The 20466-nt window shown below is 40.6% G+C and overlaps 1 protein-coding gene across 1 annotated transcript in view; it reads left to right on the top strand.

The window, feature by feature from the left end:
- Positions 1 to 19950, top strand: part of TBX20 (T-box transcription factor 20) — a 38619-nt gene extending 18669 nt beyond the window's left edge. The window contains exons 6-8 of the mRNA XM_075745383.1: positions 135 to 211; positions 12415 to 12524; positions 16902 to 19950. Of these exons, the coding sequence (XP_075601498.1) occupies positions 135 to 211; positions 12415 to 12524; positions 16902 to 17242 (528 nt within the window). The 3' untranslated portion in view covers positions 17243 to 19950. The remainder of the gene's footprint in view (positions 1 to 134; positions 212 to 12414; positions 12525 to 16901) is intronic.
- Positions 19951 to 20466: the final 516 nt, after the last annotated feature.

The raw sequence follows: 20466 nt of genomic DNA, 5'->3' as shown, positions 1-20466 counted from the left end.
TGCACGCATGCACACACACAAGGAGCATGGATAAAATTAGCAGTGAAGTCAGGAGGATGGATTGGTTAACACTTTGTACGCTGCAATACCTTAACACTATATTCATGTTGCGTTGCTTTTTTCTGTGTTTCCAGATAACCAAGTTGAAAATTGACAGCAACCCTTTTGCTAAAGGATTCCGGGACTCTTCCAGACTCACTGATATCGAGAGGTAATGGGGACTTTCTGTTTACTTTCCATGTAGATAAGATAAAGAGAAGAGAGAGTTTGTAGGAAAAGCATCCTTTCAACTCCTGAGAAGCTGTGCATTTTAACGTTATCTTGTTGCATATAGTAAGCCTCCTCCACCTCCTTTAAAAATACTTATAAACTTTATGAAGAAAGAGCTGTTTTGAGTTTTGACATCTGTTCCAGTTGGGGCCGATATATTCATTTTCCTGAGGGGACTTCTTGAAGGGGGGGAACTTCAGAATGAAAAGCTTTTTTCTTATCATGCCATTTAATCCTATTGAGGGCTGTGAATTGGGTCAATGGGAGACAAGGGCAGTGGTCCTGTGAAAAACATCTTTATAGCTCCCCGCTGCTCCACACAGTGGAAAAGAGAGAGGGGAGCTTCCCAAAATACACTTCAGCAGTCTCAGACACTGAAGTCAGCAATTATTGCCATCAGGACAAATCCCGTAACTCCCACTCTGACGACAAAGATGCCATTTTTGTTTCACCAAAATTGTACTGCAGGCTGCATCAGGGGAAAGTTTTTTTATCTGGAAACTGTTGAGTTTTGTGTGTGTACGGTTCATTATAAGCAACTGCTGCCATGGGGACAGAAGCATTAACCCACAGCTGAGTAGGAAATAAACTTCAATCTCTTGGTAGCTCTCCAGCACGTCACATTTTTATGATATCGTATCAAATAGTTTGGCAAACGAAGCAAATTAAGCTGCCTGCGTCCTTTAGGCTGGAAGAGAACTTGATGGACATTGATATAGCACATCCAAATTTTCCTATGAGCACAAAATCATGAAAGAAAGTTTGGCAAGGCCAAAACCCTCCAGGCTCCTATATGGGGATATCCAGATGTATCTGTGAATCATCTTTCATTGGTGCATATAGGGGACAAACTGCTCAATGAAGTCATACCCATACAGCTAGAGAAAGTCTTTACAGCATTTCAAAAGTACATCACTCTAAGCAGGTCCATGGATGGGAAATAGTGGTATATTTTATACCTTACTAGTGGCTGGATTATTAGTGATCCATCGAGTAACTGGGTAAAAGAACAGTAACTTGGGGTAAAAGAACAGTAGACTGCAGTGCATACTTGCAGAATTGTTAAAAATTGTTTTCCAAGTGAAAGCCTGCACTGAAAATGCAAAAAAAACCCCCAAAGCAGATGTAATTAAAATAGCGTAGCCTGCTGTATTGACAGTACTAAGGTAAACAACACACAAAGCTCGAGTTTGTATGCAATAAATAGTCAAGAAAGGACCTGTAGGAAGAGAAGAGACTTTGATTTTTCACATTTCAGTTTCCTTGTTTTACGGACAGGCGACATCTAATGACACAGCTTTGCAAGGGTTGGGAGAGTCTGAATAGATAAGCTGGGAGAAAAACTTGGTTACCTCTGTGCAGATGAACTGACTATCGTGGTGCTGGATACGAAGGGAATTTTTCCAGAGGACATCTTATTATAACAACACATGGCATGGAGTCAGAAATGCTGAGCATAAACTGCAGTGCCCTTTTGTTTATTGATAAGTGTAAGAATAGAGCCTGAGACAGGCAGCCTAGCCCAGGCACAAACGTTGCCATGAAAGATAAGGTAACCAAATGTGAAACCTACAATAAATACAAGAAACAGAACGTGAGAAATATTGAAATGACATTAAAGCTCTGGATTTGAGAGTCCGAGTTCAGTCTTATTTTGATTTAAATTGGAAAGCTTAGCCCTGATTAGGGAACAACGGTATTTAAAAAACCAAAACCTGTTTCACAACACATCAAGTAATGAGATAAGAAATTCTCAAACAGTCTCTTACCAGCCTTGTTGTGTGTTACACTTTTACTGTTATCTGATACAGTCCAGAAATACCAAGGGTTTCATTCAGTTCGAGCATTAAAATATTCAGGCAGATGAGAAAGTCATTCTCTAAGTGCCCATTGGTGCTACAGATTTCATCCTAGTGCCAGCAAAATTGCTTAGAGTAATCTGATAGAAAGCAAAAGAAACAGCAAAGTGAGATATGACAACAGGAAGAATTTCTTGCTTGGTGTCCATCACAACATGCGTTACAAGATGTAGGTGATAAGTTGAATAGTACACTGTGACTCTCGCTCGGTCTAGTTGGAAACAGTTATTTCTGTAAGATTGCTGCCTGAGAAAAATATTTATTTGCCAGGGAAAAGACTATGCAGGCCAAATGCACACTTGCACAGCTCTTGAAAACTGAATAGTTGTATATAGAAGCTGTGAAAATACCTTCCATGCACTGCTTGCTAAGTAGCCTGCGTACAGCACGTGCATGCATAATCCGGAGTGCCGTGCGGTGATCCTAATGGTCTCCTGTAAAGCATCCTGTGATGTTAGGGCCAAGAGAGCACTCATTTATCGTGAGTTCCAGCTTTTCCGAATGACCTAAGTAGTGTGAAAGTGTACAGAGCTTTGTATTTCATTTCCAGGTATTTAAGCCTGCTTTTTCCTAAACAGCCTTTGGGGAGGGAAACAAATCAGATCAATTGATCTTTAGAGACCTAAAGAAATCAAATTAGTCTGGAGTCAGTTACTGCACTAAACCATCCAGTAATTGGATTGCTCCTTGTAACTGATTGAAAACAGCCTCTATCTGTAACAATATAGGGAGCTTTTCTTTATAGTAGATCTGAGAGAAAAACACATCTTTTTATGACATGATGACAGAAATTGCACTTTTTTAACCTAATTGAATATGATTTTATAAATATGTGACTTTAACGATTTCAGGCTTCCTATTCTAGATTTACGATCCCTATGTAGGAAATTCAAGCTGCAAATGCCTTTAGGATTAAATCTGTTTGCTTTACATGTGTTGAAGTAAAAAATAATATATGTAAAGGTAGTGAAATTTGCAAAATAGTAGAGGAGGTAAGCAACAGCAAAGCTATTGAAGTGCCTGTATTTTCTTTTGTTCCTTACAGCAGTTTCCTTGTACTCGTAGCTACATATGCAAAGCTTTTAACTATTGAAAAAAATCTTTGGTACATATCGAATTTTCAGTAGGATGTGAGATTCCTTCCCCAACCAACTCTTTCCATACATTACTTGTGGTAATCTATTTATGGTAATGGGGCAGACTTTATCTGGGGCTACTGTGATTTAGATAAGTTGCTGATTCACCTTTTGATCTGTTTTATGTGCTATTTACATTTTCTCTATGATAAAAAGGCTCCCACAGTGGTTGTGATTGAAAAACTGAACATTTAGCGGTTGTCAGAATGTGGAGCTTAATGTACTATGGTGTTGATTGTGGGACGCCAAATGCAGTAATGTGGATGAGCATGATCTTTTTTTAATGACAACCTTTGTGAAAAAGACTAATGCAGGTTTTATGAGCAATTCACTCTGGAGATAGGCTCTAAGGGAATATCTTTGTGCTTCTGCTTAAGAAAAAACTGCAAAAGCCATGAAGGATGCAAAATCAGAACCCAGCACATTAATTTTTTATCTTGAGCCTGATCTTATATTTTGAGTTGTTGTGAAGAATTAGTCTTTTAAAAATACATAAATAAATAAAACCATCACAATTACATAATCAGGCAAATCATCCAGTGAAAAAAGTGATCACTTCAAGAGTGAGTCAACGGAACTACTGAATCGTAAAATAATGATCAAAAAAGAATTGACAGATCATAATCATGATCTGAATGTTGCTTGTCTGTTTGATCCAGTATGTGATAAGCAAGTTCAGGGTGTGGACTTGTAATTATTACAGAGAGCTAAGCGAGTATACCCATCTGCACAAGTCCAATAATGCTACTGGGAGTAGATACGTGCTTCAAGAGGCAATATGGAAAAGTATGGCTGCGCTTGCAAGTGATTTTTAGGCAGAGAAAGGAAGGATTGAGGGATGGGAGAAGTAAGAGAGCTGCATCCCAGCTGGATTTGCATGGTAGTCAGATTCTGAATTTTCCCCTGAGGAACTTCATGTCTGAGATGTGAAAATACATTGTACCAGCTTACAAGGCTGTAAGCAAAATGGACGCTAATGCCCGGGTACGGGCACTGCCCTATTGAAGTAGCTGTCAAAGCCAAGTGCTTAATGACGCGCTGTCCGCAGCAGTTCTCTCTTCCATCCCTTCCCTGCTCACCCCACAGAGCTGCCTTCCTCCCCACTCCCACTGCTTGCTGCTGGTCTAGAACAACTTCCCTGACTCTTGAAAGCCCCCTACCAACAGCCAGAAATATATACTCTCTATGACCTAGTCCCATGTCCATGGTTAAGTAGGGCTTTGTCATAGTTCTCCAACAAGTCAAATTCCCCAGCTGATCTTTTATCCTCAGCTAGTTCTCAGTCTATGAACGTCAGCAACGAACCATGGGAGATCATGTCCAATGTTTAGGTTGGGAGAAGTGAAGTCCTGAGTTTAAGGAGAAACACCAGGGACTCCAGTGACTAAACACCTGGTATCTGGTGCCATTCAAAATGTGCTGAGGTTACGCCAGCCTCCAGTTGCTGCTCCACAGGTGTAGATAGATTGTCTATATTTTCTGTATCATCCCTTCCAGGTCATTGCAGATGGCTTGGATGTCTTAGGACGTCTAGAAAACACTACCTGCTTACATTTAGACACCTGAAGCATTCCCTTCAAATCTGGTTCCTCCAACTCTGCTTACTGTTAGCCAGACAACTGTTCCTTTCCCCAGCAGAAAGCCCTCCATGCCAGCTAAAACTACTGCAGTTCCCAAGCTTTTAAGCACTCATACCCTGGCTCATTTGCTGCTTAGGTATTCTGTCATCTATTTTTTCACTTGTGCAAAACGGTATAAAAGTATTACATTTTGCTGCTGTTTTCAACACACCTCGTGCGGGTGTAGTGTGTGCATAAGGAGAGGGGATGATATCAGATCAGACCCCGGGTTTGCACCCCAGAGTAAGTTTTCCAAGGACTTCCCCCAGTGCCAGTTTCACAGCTCTGCTCTGTCCTCACCTCTCATCCTCTGCCTGGCAGTCAGAAAGAAATGGTTGCAGTCACTGGGTGAAGTGGAGCTCCGTGGGGTTGGCTATGTTAAAGCGTGTCACTATATTTGGGGAACAAAAGATACAGAGAAAGGGCTTTGACATACATTTGCAAGTGTGTACCTTTTTCCAAGTCAAAGGAGAGAAATGTGATTTTTTTTCATTCCCTATATAAAGATAGCTGGTTTTCTCATTTTTATTTCTAGTTGAGAGAAGTGGGGTGGGTACATTGAATAACCTTGTGGTCCTTCTTCATTGATGTCATTAGTTTTCCCATGTCATGGCTTCATCCAGGCTACAACACCTCCATGCATATTATAGTTATTCTGGAATTGCCATCAATAGCCAGATGTTTATTGTGAGTGCGCCAGTAAACAACACTTTGGAGATACACTTGTTCTTTCTCCTGCAATCATCAAACCCCAGATTTTTCATAATTTAATTCTCATTTCCCTTCTTTCTCAAAATCATATGCATTCTTGGAGTATTGCATCCATCCGACACTTGCCTAATAGTTTTGACTTTGTGTGAAAGTGTTTGGTGGCTCTGTATTAGCTTTTGGGCCAAATTCAGCTCACGTGAGCCAATGTAGTCTGATGGGCCCTGGTTCTTCACTGGTGGGAATTGGTTCAGGTTTAGTCTAAGCAGTGGAAAGGAGCTACTTTGTTCTGGTTGAGGATTTGGTCCTTAGTGTGTCAGAGCTGAATTAGGTTCCTATGATCAGCCTGTAAACTTCATCTACCAGTATAACTGCAACTATATGTAGCAAATTAATCTGTGCCTGTATGTTTATGCATGTGTAAAGTAGCAACTAAAAGCCATAGGAACATTAAGGCTGAGAGATATCTGAACAGTGGTTCTGGCAGTGCTTGTTGTTCACTCTTAGCTGCTGTAATGGAAATGTATTTGTTCCTCCTGCTGTGTTGGGGTTTTTGGGTTGGGGTTTTTTTTAGTTGATGTGTTTTGGGTGGTTTTGGTTTGGTTTTTTTTTTTTTTTTTTTTTTTTTAAAAGACTTCTTTTTAGCACTTGCGTCTTGGACAAATTAGTCATCTTTTCCCTTAAAAAAAAAAAAAAAGTTCTACTGTAGTGCGACTTCCGACAAGTTTATTTTTGTGCCTTCTCAGCCCATTTATTCCATCTGTCTTCACCTCACCTCACTTCTGATGTCTTCTGTTATCTGGGCTTTCTTCCAAACATACTAACTGGCAGCTACAAAAAAAGGAAACCTTTGAAATGCAGAACTAAAGAAGTCATTCAGCCTGCAAACTGATAATTCATACACTTTATATCCTGTTCTGTATTTTTCTTTGTGTTGAGCTGAATGGCCAAGTAAAACATGGTTGTCAGTTTTAGTATTTCATTATTTTCCTTCTATTTTTTTTTTTTTAACATTGCCTTTCTTGTAAAGAAAAAGACAAAACCCATGACACCAGGAACAGGGAGCGATTCTGAGAATATCCTTACCTTTTTTCTTATGTAGCAGTTGTATAGTAAGGACAAAAAGAGAAAACACTAACAGGTCGTTCAGCCCTGCTCTAAAATTTGTACCTCTTACAGCCATTCCTAGCTGAGCCAGTAACTTCTGCATAGGGTTTGAGTTCAGAGTGCCTGGCCCTGCCATCCGCTCTTTCTGATTGCAGTCTGGCTTTTGCACATTGTCTTCAAAGGAGGTTGAACCTGGATACCAGTGGAATGGGTGGCTGCCTGTTACATCAACACCATCCTCTTTGGAGTCATGGTATATATCTAGAATGGATACTAAGCCAGGCCTGGCTCCAGCAAGCTGTATTAGCTTTTCTAATGTCTTCTGCTAAAACCAAGTATATTGCCTCAAGCCTCCTCATGCCAAAGGGAGAAGGTAGGCTTCCTGTCTCTGTCTCCTGGGCATGCTCTCTGCCAAATTCAGGAAAAACCATAGCTTCCGGTGCACGTGGGCATGTGGCAGCATCAGTGTTGACAGTGCATTGTGGCCAGGTGAGACCTCTTCGATATCAGCAGGGCTTGTGGTCATGCGCTTCAGAATCAGGGTTGTGGTCATCACCACCCTGCTGTGAATGCAAAGCTCAAGCACAGCAACAGCAAAAGGAGCAGAAAAAAATGACATGACGAAGCATCCAAGAGATGCCTGCTTCCACCTACAAAGAAACACTGTTCTTTGATCTTGATTAAAGATCCTGCTCAGAGTAATCTGGGACTTTACCATGTCCCAGAAGAATTTTTGTAATCTAGGGTGACAGCAAAATGAAGTGAGCATCCTCACGCAGGGCCTTGCTCCTCAAGGAGCTCCTCAGCCACTTCTCAAGTCAGCTCTGTGTTCTGCCATCTCCCATTTCATATCCATGGCAAGATCTTGGGCGTAGTTTGTAAAGCGTTAGTGAATCATTTATCAGCTACATCAGGATCTTCCTATCTACTTTTGATCCTCTGAGACTATTTTGTACAGGGCACTGTTAACTAAACAAGGCCAAAATCTCAGCTTGTAGATGCAAGACATAAAGCATCTCTAGCTGGAAGTCTAGCTTTGGCATCAGTTGCTGGCAGAGGCAAGAATGAAATGTTCAGTTGAGAAGTTAAAACCTACAGAATGGCAAGATGCTCTCTGTGCACCCTAAAATCTTGTTAATTGATAAATTCTCCCAACATTTCACTTCCTTGGTTTCCTGGTCCAAAACTCACTGGTTTATTTCTTGCATAAGAGAGAAGTGCTTCATTCATAATAAGCAGAGGTTTATTTACAGGGCTGGGCTCATGGTGTACTTCTGTCAGAATGCAGATCATTTGGATCAGCCTAAGCTCTTTTTCTGTATTACCTCTCCTCACATTTATCCTGCCTCAGCACTTCTCTCTGGGTGTGCTAGCCAATATGAGTGTTGGTTTTTTTTTTTCCCCTCTCCCTTTGGCACATGGTTCCTTCTTCTCTTTCTCAAACAGCTTCAGCCCCTAACTTGCTCTTCTCCAGCCTGTCATCTGCTACTATTATCCAGTTGTACACATAGCACAGCTTAATCATAGTAATATATTATGTCTCTGTGTGTGTGGTTTTTCCCCCACCTCTGGGTATTTACAAGGTAACTGTGAGTTGAAGAGCAGTCTGGAAGACTGAAAATTGTTGGTAGACCACACAAAAGAATTTGACAGAAAGAAGACATCTTTCCATTATCCAGCTGGCAGCTTGTGATCTCTCGAAACAAAGTTTATTGCTAATTTATTGCTATAATAGAATCACAGAATGGTAGGGGTTGGAAGAGACTTTGGGAGATCATCTAGTCCAATGCTCCTGCTAAAGCAGGTTTACCTAGAGCAGGTTGCACAGGATCGCATCCAGAAGAAACTGCAGAGTTCTAAGATGCTTTAAAAAGGCAAAAACTGTTAGGTCCAAGTATTAGATAACAAGTGCCTGATCACAAACTGAGTAACAGAAGTACAGAAGTTAAGCACTGAGTAACTGAAAGTCGCTGTTGGAGAGAGTCCAGAGGAGGGCCATGAAGCTGATCAGAGGGCTGGAGCACCTCTCCTATGAGGACAGGCTGAGAGAGTTGGGATTGATCAGCCTGGAGAAAAGGCGACTCTGAGGAGATCTAATTGCAGCTTACCAGTATCTGAAGGGGCCTACAGGAAAGATGGTGAGGGACTGTTTATCAGGGAGTGTAGTGACAGGACAAGGGGTAATGGGTTTAAGCTGAAGGAGGGTCGATTTAGATTAGACATTAGAAAGAAATTCTTTACTGTGAGGGTGGTGAGGCACTGGAACAGGTTGCCCAGAGAAGTTGTGGATGCCCCATCCCTGGAAGTGTTCAAGGCCAGGTTGGATGGGGCTTTGGGCAACGTGGTCTGGTGGAGGGTGTCCCTGCCCGTGGCAGGGGGGGTTGGAACTAGATGATCTTTGAGGTCCCTTCCAACCCAAACCATTCTATGATTCTATGATTTTGTTCTTCAGTCAGTTTAGTATGGATCATCTCTGAAAAAAAACTAAAGGAAAGCTTTTAAAAAAAACAACCCCCACCATAGTCTTCACTTGCTTTTTTTTTTTTTATTGAGCAGAATCATAAAATGGCAAATATTGCTTTATCATTTAGTAATTTATAAAATTATTTCCATAAATCCTTTGAACCACACTGAGATATCTGAAGATATTCCATATAGAACTATAAAGCCAGAGGTTTAAATTAATGAGTCTTTCCCTCTTAGTATTACTATTATTATATTTTAGGACTTAAAAATTATTTTATTGGCCCACTCCACAGAGCACCATATTTTGGACATCCTAAACAGTTCATACTTTCATAAACAGAATTTTCCAGAAGATTTTGAGATTTAAGTCCTTTTGGCCCAGATTGACAAAAGGTTATAAGCAGGAAGCTGTGTTTCAGATTGCCAGCTTTGTTCCTCTGTTTTGAACTAGATTTCGCAGGCACCGAAATCTTGTTGAAGTTTTGCTGCCTCTTACAGATCTATTTTTGAGCACCTAAAGCCACCTCTGTCTTCAAAGGGTAGAGGAGGTTCAGCTCCTCTTTCCAGCCCGTGTGGGGAAACTCAACATGTTTCCATAGACAGATGAGTTGCAACCCCTTTCTTCTCCAAGAAGACTTGATTTCTGGGTAGTGTTCTCTGAGCATGAAATATTTGAGCATGGTGCAGAGGCCACCACCCTTTCCCTTTGAAACACAAATGGAAGAAAAGGTTATCCCTTAATTTGTAGTTAGGTCACTTATCCAGGATGGGGGAGACCTGAGTGTAGATTTCAGCTTTCGTTTTGCTAGGTGGAAGAAACAGTGCTTCGTGGGATAACTCAGAGATGCGCTTCATGAGTAGAGAAAATACAGAACTTCTTGCTTTTCTTTGTTTCCTTTTGCATATTTAGGTGGTTTCCGGCTCAGCCTTTTGCATTTTGTAGGTCTGTTTGGAGGTTTATATGCAGCATGTGCTGTATGTGGAAAGAAGTGTCCACCTGAAGGCTGTGGGGGCCAGGTGCCTAAATTCCGGTATGAGTCTCAGTCCTTTGTGCTCACGATGTGAATCACAACCTCAACCTCTAAAATGAAAATTTAGTAGGTGTGTTGTGACTATAGTGTAAACCACCAACATGGCTAGGCAAGATAAGCATACACAGTTTTGAATATTAAATCCCAGCTGCACAAAAGGAACTGCTTTTGTGAAATTAGTTCCTTTCCCTGATCCAAGTTTCCTCATTAGACTGTTCCCTCTGCCATAAAACCCTTTGCTGCTTGTGCCAATGAATGAGATTAATCTTCTAAAACCTTTTGCATACTACCTGCAACATTACAACATTAAAAATAAATAAATAAACCTACCATATAATTCCCTGGTTTCAAACTTCGCAGATTCAGGGTTCACTAATAAGTCATCTCTCTCTTTCCTTTAAAAGAAGACAACCATATAGAATAATAGAGTTCTCTGTCTAGCATGCAAACCCATCTGGAAAGAATTTAGTCTGCAATAACTGTGGGCATTTGATTTAGCTTTAAATCCCTGTAGGTTATTCAAATGTAAATTTATTGGGGTGAGTTTATCCCCAAACCACCATTGCATCCAATGTTTTAGAGATGAATTTGGCCCATTGCTCTAAAACTAGAGCCTGCATTGTTTCTGTTGCATCAGGATATTATTACATGCCCTAATGTCTGTCATTATAAGCAGACCTTTACTAGAAATAAAGTCAATAGAGACAATACAGACAATCACCTGAATCACATTTATTTTCAGACCTTTAAAGATTAGTAATTTTTTAGTTATGAATATATTTGTAGACTGGTATCTAAATCACTCAGACAACACTGGTCTAATTCATTATTCTGTTATTCTGTACTCATCTGAGATAATCTTTTTGGCTGAGTAAAATTCTTTGCATTTCACATTCTGCTTCAGGAAAAAAAAAGTTTCAAGAGGCATTCAGCACATAATGTAAACAATGCCATCTGTCTTTTTCTTTGTAAAATCTTCTTTGAGATAGCCCCGATATGCCTACTGTTTTCAATCACTTAAAAGGCAGTAATTCAATTATATCATCCTCTATGTAGGAACTGCCATTGCTTTCAGTCCACTTCCAATCCTGACACAAGTAAATCACTTTGATAAGATCCCCTTTTTATTTATTTTTTTCCGAGGAGACTAGCATAAGTAATGATGCCAGTGATAGACCAAGGACAAAATGACCATAATGGGCTTTCTGTAGGAAAGGAAAATATGTGCCATTGCAATTTATCGCGTTACTTGGAAAATGTTTTTTCTTGGAATTTCTGCAACAGATACGCTCTCCGAGAGAAGGGCATTAGCAAATATGAATGGCCAAATGGTAAATTCAGACAAAACCTTCACTGAGCAGCAGATTTAAACAGCTATCACTACTTAGATCTCTTAAACAGGAACAGAAGGTCAAAGCCATTTTGGAAATGTGCCTCAGTCGTATTCATCTTTGGTATAATGCCACCTACTTACATGGAAACGCGCCGGGAATGTGTACGGTTGGATCTTCCTTACAAACTGCTATGGCTTATCATGCAGATATGCCTTCCTTCTATTTAAAAATTGTTTGGGTGACTTCAGTGCTTTGTGCCACCAGCGAGGCGGGGGCCTGGCAGACACGTCTAACCTCCCAGAATAGACGTGGCACGAGATCGGTAGTATCTGTAGACTTCCTGCTACAAACTGGCCTCAGCTCTGATGCTGAGAGAGCACGGTTAGAGCTGAACTGTCTCTGGACACATCTATCTCTTGCCCCTGATTTCAGAAAAAATGGGAGAGCACCGGATGAGGTAGTCATGTGTGATATGAAAGCTGTTTTCAAAGGAGCTGGATCACGGGTGTCTCTTTGAACCCAGACTGATCATTCAGCATGAATAACCCCAGAGCCTGCGTTTTCAAATTTGTGAAGAGTGCTGGTCTTACATTCACTGTCTGAGACCACATCCAGCAAACACAGTGGGAAGTTCACTCTACTTTGCTGAAGAAGCAGTACCATGCAGGTAAGAGGTGATCGGCAATGGTAAAACATTGCAGGCCAAGTTCAGCATTTCCAGTGGCATGCTATGAAGAAACCCTTTTATTATGGAATTTTGGAGAGTCTGTGTGAGAAAGCTGTGATCTGGACAGGGAAAAGGCAGCTTGTTCATTGTATTTAACCTAATGAATTAGGAGGCTGTTTAGGATGTTATTGATACAGTAGGTTGTTTCCTTTCACAGAGAAAGTGTGGAGAGCCTTATCCAAAAGCATTCCTATGCCCGATCCCCCATTCGAACCTATGGAGGAGAAGATGATCTCGGAGATGACAGCCAGGCAACACAAAGCAGAGGTAGGAAAACATGCTCATGAGGTAAACTGCGATGACCTAGTTATGCTTGAGAAAAGGAGGACCACAGTCAGTACTGTGGTACTCTGAAGCATTTCTCTGGTGTGTCTCTCTGCCATGAAGTCCTATAATTAAGAAGAATACTTGTTACATCATGGCATTTCTGGACCTCTGATACGCCCACGGTACTGGTGTGGGTGGCTAGATCAGGAGGCAGCTCTAGAGATGCCTATATAGCCTTTACTATTAGAAAAGAACTATCTCTGCTTCCTCTTTGAGATGGCAACTTCATTACCGTGGTGCTGATAACAAGCTAACGCTCACCATCCCTTGGCAGGACTTACTAGCTGAGGATCAGCACCATTTGTAAAGTACCGTGTAGATGTGCTATTTGCTGCCCCTCCAGCCTTCTGCGAACAGAGGATTTGGTTCTGACCATCTTCAACCGGCCTGTGGTTAACCTGCTTTGCTTCTGCAGGAAGAAAAGTCCAGAGCTCCCCGGAAAACTGATGTTTAATTTTTATCTCTTGGTCTCTAAAAGGTGCTTTTCCTGCTGAGGCAATTTACCTCAAATGCTTCATCAAATGGTTTGTCTACTTCATCAGTGGCTAAAGTAGAAGGAAGAGAGAGTTGTTCTTTGTGGGGATACTTGCTGGACAAATTGCATCTGTCATAATTTGCCACTGGAAATAGATCTTGAACCCATCCTGTGAGATCGCTGACTAGCATAAACTTGTGTTGCATTATACTTTGCATGTTGACTTTGTGACCTGCCTGATATGCAACAGCCACTTGAGGTAAAGCGGTTCTATCTGCCTTCTGACTGGCAGTGCCCTTGTCTTGTCCTCTAACTTCATACAGTGCTGCTAAGATAAGAGCATTATTTCTGGTCATAAGCTCTTTGGACTTGTGCAGGGAAAACACACTTATTTTTAACAACGAGTTTCTCTTCAACAAAATGTGATTAGGTGGGCTTGTTCATACACGTCTATTCTAAGAGCAGTTCCTTAGATTGCGGAGTTTCTGGAGTAACTCCTCAGCTGGTACACTGCCATCCTTTCAGACACTTCTAGGGGATTACCTCGCTTCATGTCATCTTAGATCCTAGGCCAGTTATTGTTGAAGACAATGTTAAATTTTCCCTTGCCAGAAGTGCTCAAGCAAGGCACCTTCTCTCCAAGAATTGAATTTCTCTCTGGTATGATGTTCTGCTTTGGGAGTGACAAAGTGAATGAGGTGAACCTCAGTATGAGAGCTGGCCATTAGAGCCTTTCTCTTCTGAAGAGGATCCCTAGGAAGGTGTTGTGGGAGGAAAGAATAGTTTATTGCAATTAATTTTAGGTATGATATATACAGGATACAGTTTTGCAGTTGCTCGCAATATGGCAAATGAGTAAGTGAGGAAGATGATGACTTGTGGCAACCAACTTCTTTCTAATCTGGGAGCCATATGCTAGCATAGGACGTGACTGTTCTGGGTAGCCAGCAGCATGCACAGAGAGTAAAACGTACTGCTCTTGCAGACGGGTAGCTGGTACTGCTTTGTCTCTCTCTGTTTAGGTCTGGTGTCCTTAAATAAGGAAAAGTTCTCCAGGATATGAGCAGAATAATAATGATCTTATTGAAACTCCACAGACTTTTTCATTTTTTCTGATGCATTTTAAAACTACCTTGCATGCAAAATTGAGGGATATCCTTCTATACATATGAGCCAAATACATACACATGGCTGGGTGGTGTCTGTTATAAGCTCTGTGAGGCCTCAACTGCCTCAGAATTACTAGAGCACGTTTCCTTGGTACTGGCAAATGTGGTATGTGAGACTTTTTGGAGTACTAATTTGCAATTAGAGACCATCGCAGTTAGAGGAGGAAAGGGTGCTTATGGAGGTTCCTCATCAGAATTGTAGAATAGTTGGGGCTGGAAGGGACCTTTAAAGGTCATCTAGCCCAGTCCCACCTGCAATGAGCAGTGACATCTTCAAGTAGATCAGGCTGCTCAGGGCCCTGTCCAACCTGACCTGGAATGTTTCCAGGGATGGGGCATCTACAACCTCTCTGGGCAAACTGTTCCAGTGTTTCACCACCCTCAATGTAAAAAATTTCTTCCTAATAGCTAATCTAAATCTTCCCTCTTTTAGTTTAAACCCATTACCCCTTGTCCTATCACCACATGTCCTTGTAAACAGTCCCTCACCATCTTTCCTGTAGGCCCCTTCAGGTACTGTAAGGCTGCTATAAGGTCTCCCTGGAGCCTTCTCTTCTCCAGGCTGAACAACCCCAACTCTCTCAGCCTGTCTTCATAGGAGAGGTGCTCCAGCCCTCTGATCATTTCATGATCATTCATGAGAAGGAATCACATACTTTATTCTGTGTAGAACAAAGAAAGTCTATCACTGCAATTTATTTCTAATTACTTCAGCACCCACCCAGAGCATTATCAGCTCAGCCAATTTCAGCCATCTCAAGATGGAAGCAGCTGGCCTTCAGTAGTATATTTATCACAAGAAGTCTATTTCCAAAGGAATTATCAGATAATAAATAAATAAATTCAATTAAAACTCTTTAATGCATAATGTCTGGGTGCCTGCACTCCAGCATCCACACGCAGGGTTCACAGTAGCCACCTGGAACAGAGCCAAACGTAAACCTTCCAGGCAAATCCAGATTTGCATCCCACTTTCCCTGTCATGCAATAATGCTCAGGTATCCCCTGATTTGTAAAGGGTTTTGCTCTGGTCTGTGAGTATAGTGTTATCCTTATAGTTTGGCTCAGGATCCTAACCTCCCAGCGGTTCAGATTTGGTTCAGTGGTAGGGCCAGGATTTGGTTTATGTCTGCTTCTACTGCTGAATCAACACAATTTCTCTTTCCTGTTACTGGGATGTTTTACTTGTTTCATTAAGCAGAGAGGAATTAAGCAAGAGTAGCTCTCGTTCTGATTTGAGAATATATAATTTATGATTTTTAAAAAAATAATAATTTGCATTTTCTCTTTCTGTTGTTGTTTGCTTACAGTTTTGAGTATGTGGCTATGATTGGTTAGTATACATAATTCCAGTAAGTTTACCTTGACAGATAGATGTCTTCATATTTTCTCTTTTCACAGTTTGGATGAACCTATCTTCTAGAATCAGATTTAAGAAACTAATGCCTGTTGCAAAATTTCTTGTCTCAGAATGTTTTGCAATACCGGCTTGAGATTATATTTTGTCAAATATTCTTGACAGTAAATTTATTTCTTAAAGTAAGAAAGATTTCCTCAATGGATGAAGTTGGACAAGAAAGAAAATACAGAAGGGACATGAGTTTAATTATTGTTTGAATAGGGATAAAAATTAAGAGTTTATTTATAGGATTGGATTGTATTCCCCATTTCTAGAAATCAGACATCTGATGATGACCAGATGCATAGAGGAACTGCAGAGGTGAAGGGCAACATTGTCACCAGATTATTTGAAGATGACCATGTATAATTATCCAAACAGTTTTTTCATTGTTTCCCCAAAAATTAACTGTCAAAATAAGTAATTAGTTCTAATTTAAAGAAACCATTCTTCCTTTTTTTTTTAATTATTCTGCAATCTTCAGAGAAAAAGTGTTTTAAAAAGGTGGCAGATTTGTGATGATAATTTTTTGAACTTTTCAGATTAAAAAATACCAAATAAACCACTTCCATTTGATCAAAAGTAGATAATTACCCTGACAGCAAGTTTTTAATATTTTTTCACTTAAAACTCCACATCTCTCACTATGATTTAGCATTAGTGTTGTTTCTTAGAGCACTGTACGCAGTTGGAAGAATAACAAGTGTTTTGAAATTTTAGAATTTTTTTGTTCTGTATTTTGGAAAAAATCAGGTTGAGTGAAAAGATGCAGTGTTGACAAGTTTTACTGTGATAAAAAAAAAATTAAAAATTACATTTTCCTGCATTTTTGCCAGACTGAAATATTAGAAAAAAAATAACCAGTTCTACTGAGGATCCGATGTAAAAAGCTACAAGCATGTCTTCAAAACAGGGATGTAACACAGTGAGAGTCAGAGTAGATACTTCAGTGTTTAGCAGCAGCATTACAAAGTTCTTCAGTGTTTTAACACCAAAAATGTCCAAAGCGCAATCAGGATTTTACTGTTCAAACCACCACAACCAGCTTCTTAAAATGGAAATTTGTTTAAGATGTAGTTATAAAGGACAGCAACAGGCAAATAATACTATAAAGAAAGATATAAGGAGAGAGAAGTATTTGGGAAGTATTTCCAACAACAACTTGTGATTAAAATCAGCCTTGCTGCGAAAGACTCTCTTTTTCCCTTTTTGCTATTTTACCATCTCTGTGTGTTGCAGTGCAAATCTCAGGCATTCTTTTTCTTTGCTTGCAGGGTCAGCCTTTACAACATCTGATAACCTGTCCCTCAGTTCCTGGGTATCCTCCTCAACCAGTTTTCCTGGGTTTCAGCATCCGCAGTCTTTGAGTGCCCTGGGTACCAGCACTGCATCCATAGCAACACCCATTCCTCATCCAATCCAAGGATCTCTGCCTCCGTACAGCCGCCTGGGAATGCCTCTTACACCCTCTGCTATAGCCAGCTCCATGCAAGGTAGTGGCCCCACTTTCCCTTCTTTCCATATGCCTAGGTACCACCATTATTTTCAGCAGGGTCCTTACGCAGCTATCCAGGGACTGCGTCACTCCTCCGCAGTGATGACGCCGTTTGTATGAGTGATGCAAGACAAGAGAAACACAAGATTTTAAATGTGCAAGTTTGGTATGAAAAATACAAGGGACCTTCCTGAAAGGCCTGTGGCAGGAGTGCTGAACTCGTAACAAACCAGCTAAGAAAATGCATTGTGGATATAGATTCCTCCATTGAGGGATCACAGGAAGAGAGCATGCAGCTTGGAGCTGCTCACAGATCTATGTGTAACACAGCTGAAATGGATCCCAAAGTTCCCAGGATTTTTGGTCGTGTGCAGCTTGTTCCAAAGGTGCATTATACGTAGCGGAAAGAGATTATGTTTATGCAGCAGTGTACAAATTAATTGTGTATAGGTCTTTTTTCATATGCTAGAAGGATTCCGAAAAAGGCAATACTTTTACTCATCTTCATCTCTTCTTGTGACTGATGAGCATCTAAACCGAAAAATGTATTGCTATAACTTTGAGCATGTTTTAGGCTATCTCAGCACACTTTTGCTGGGAACAGGACAAAGTGGAGAAGGTCACTGTCCTTTTTAAAAGACTGGCTTATATTCAACAAAAGCAGTATTTCTTAGTTGCTCCTATAATCCCAAAGAGAAAGCTATTAACAAGTCTGTCTGTCTTTCTTTGTTTCTTTCACAAAACACTTACCAGTTCCAAAAAAGAACTGTGTTACAGGACTGTAGCAGTAATGAAGTATTCTGTCCTTCAGTCTAAAGTTTGTACTATATCCTAGGAAGAGCAATTCAACTGTCTATTAAGGTATGATGAAGGAAAATGTTAATTTGGGAAAATCTGTTACTAAAACTTAGAAACCCAAGATATTGAATCTTTAAATCAACACTTGTTTGCTGCTCTACTTGCCACCGAAGACCTGTTTCTAGCTGCAAATGCATATCAAGTTAACCAAATTTCAGGCTAGACCAGTCTAGAGACTGTCTAGATCAATCTATAATCAATGGACTGGTATAAGATGAGTGGCATTGGAGTATCCTTCTACTTGTTCTGATTTTCTTGGGTTTGGTTATGGCTGTTTTTATACAAGCTCTTTGGCCAGGAAAATGAGGGTTGTACTGTCTGTTTTTTCCATGTCCCAGTAGAATGGTGGAGTTTCCTTGGGAAAATATCAGTGCAGAACTTCACATTCAATTTTTTTAATTCCTATCTGCCTTTTTTCAGTTAGTAATTAGGGTTCTCATTTAAAGTACTGTCCACTTTTTCTAGTATGTTATGTCTGATGATGCAACAGAGGAACTATAGAGGTGTAAGAAAAAAATTACCTCTCTGTAGAGAGCTAGCATGGATCCTTTGCACTGCTGGAAAGAGTACCAGTGTGACGCTGGTTTTCTGTGTGGCGGGAGCTGGGGTTTTACTGTAAATAATAAGTCAACGCAGAGTTTCTGTGTAGAGTTGTATCCAAGTTACAGATGATAATACATCTACTGATAAAGAAGAACTATCAATCCAATCTCATATATTAAAGATCTGTGTAGAGCTGGAACACAGAATGGAAAACAAACTTTTCTGGCACTATTCTCCTCTACTTTGACCAGTGTGTGTTGGTATCATATGGTAAGTGGAGTGCAGTACATTGAGTCACCTACCTCCCATCTCTGTGAAGTGCAAGGCAAGTCACTTGCCTTTTTTTTTGTCCCATTGCCTTGTCTTACATGCCCCATCACACAGAGCTATGGCAACCTCCCATGCTTTTCCAAACTTTACTGTAGGCCAGTACTTGCATCCTACAGATAAGGGCCATCGTTATGTATTTCCCAGCAGTTGAATCTCAAATCTTCTCAAACTGTCCATTTCAGTCACCTCAGCTGTCATCCTAATTTCCCTTTATTCGCTGTTGGACCTGCTGATAAAAAAATGACCTGAGGCAATTTGCAAATTTGTGCTCTGCATGTGAATGAAAACAAACTTTTATTTAGAGTTTCTGGGTTCAGAGCTACTACAAGGAGTTCCATAAATGAATATAATAGGCCAAGCTCTGCAGTATTTAAATGGCTTAGAATCAGATACTGAATTTGGTTTAATGTATCCAAATACTAGATTTTGCTCCAGGCTATCAGATTCACCTGAAAAGCGCATGTTGCAAAGTTGTGTCTGCTTATGACCCGTTTTGATATAAATCCCCTGTTTTTCAGGAAATTAGATGATACTGACCCCACAACAGCATAACTCTTCAAGCGCATCTATGATTCCACCGAAACGAGAATTTCAGGGGAGATTTGTAAGAAAATTTTAATCCCTCTCCTTCAGTTGCTTGACTTCTGTTAGAGTTGTACGAAGGCCCTATGACGACATGCGCTAAAGCCTGTGGGGAAACTCTGTTTCTTTTATCTGTTTCTTTCTGCAGCTCCATTAACTTACCTGGAGTTGCAGGGGATATGGTTAGGTTCAGAATTCAAGCCAGTAGTTTTAATGCTGATACTTTCATCAGGAAATAGTCAAGTAAGTAGGTAGCTTTTATACTACTCCAGAAATAAGTTTGGAACAGGTAGGCTGATTTAGGCATGCTTTACAAGTCATGTAAAGCCTGCTCATACATCAACCTGTCCTTCCTCCATGAAGCAAATTCAGAGAAATAAACTGTACAATCTCTTTAGCCCTGTCCCAGTCCCTGTTCTGAAAACACCAATATTTGGCATGCAGAAATGCCCCTGATACTGTTTCAGAGAAAATTCTCCAGGCTCTTCCTGGAGAATGAAACTGGATTTTGACAACATCATTTACAAAAATATTAAATGAAAGACAAGTGCTTTTCACTACGAATAAAGTGTGATTCATACCTGAAAAAATATAGCAGTAGACTATGTCTGTATAAAAACATAAGGCCAATTCCTCATCCAAACTCTCTGTGATGAGTTTCATATTGTAGATGATGCAGAACTATCTGTCAAAATCTACAGCTTGATTTTTCCAGTCGGATCAAGTCTCTCTCAGTGTGCTCATCCCTCCCTGCGCTGCTCTCTGGCATATGCTGCTCTCTCCAATGGTTTAATTCTTTTGCATCAGAAACCCCCTGGGATCCCCACTAATGCAGAATCATGGGCAGATCCCAAGCAAGGGAACGAAGGCAGCTTGCGAGAGCCTTCCTCAGGAGTCAGGTCAATAGGTATGTCCAGGTCTCACCTCCTCTTCTTTGCCCTCACAATCCTAGCTCTGAAACCTGTTGTGTAGAGTTGAAGTTGAAGGAATGAAGTTCACAGAGACCACACGACACCGAACGAAGAGGTCTT

This window comes from Balearica regulorum, chromosome 2 (assembly GCF_011004875.1).
Source record: "Balearica regulorum gibbericeps isolate bBalReg1 chromosome 2, bBalReg1.pri, whole genome shotgun sequence".
In the NCBI taxonomy this organism is placed as follows: domain Eukaryota; kingdom Metazoa; phylum Chordata; class Aves; order Gruiformes; family Gruidae; genus Balearica; species Balearica regulorum.
Note: the sequence above shows the minus strand (reverse complement) of the source record. Positions and strands in the feature narration are given on the sequence as shown.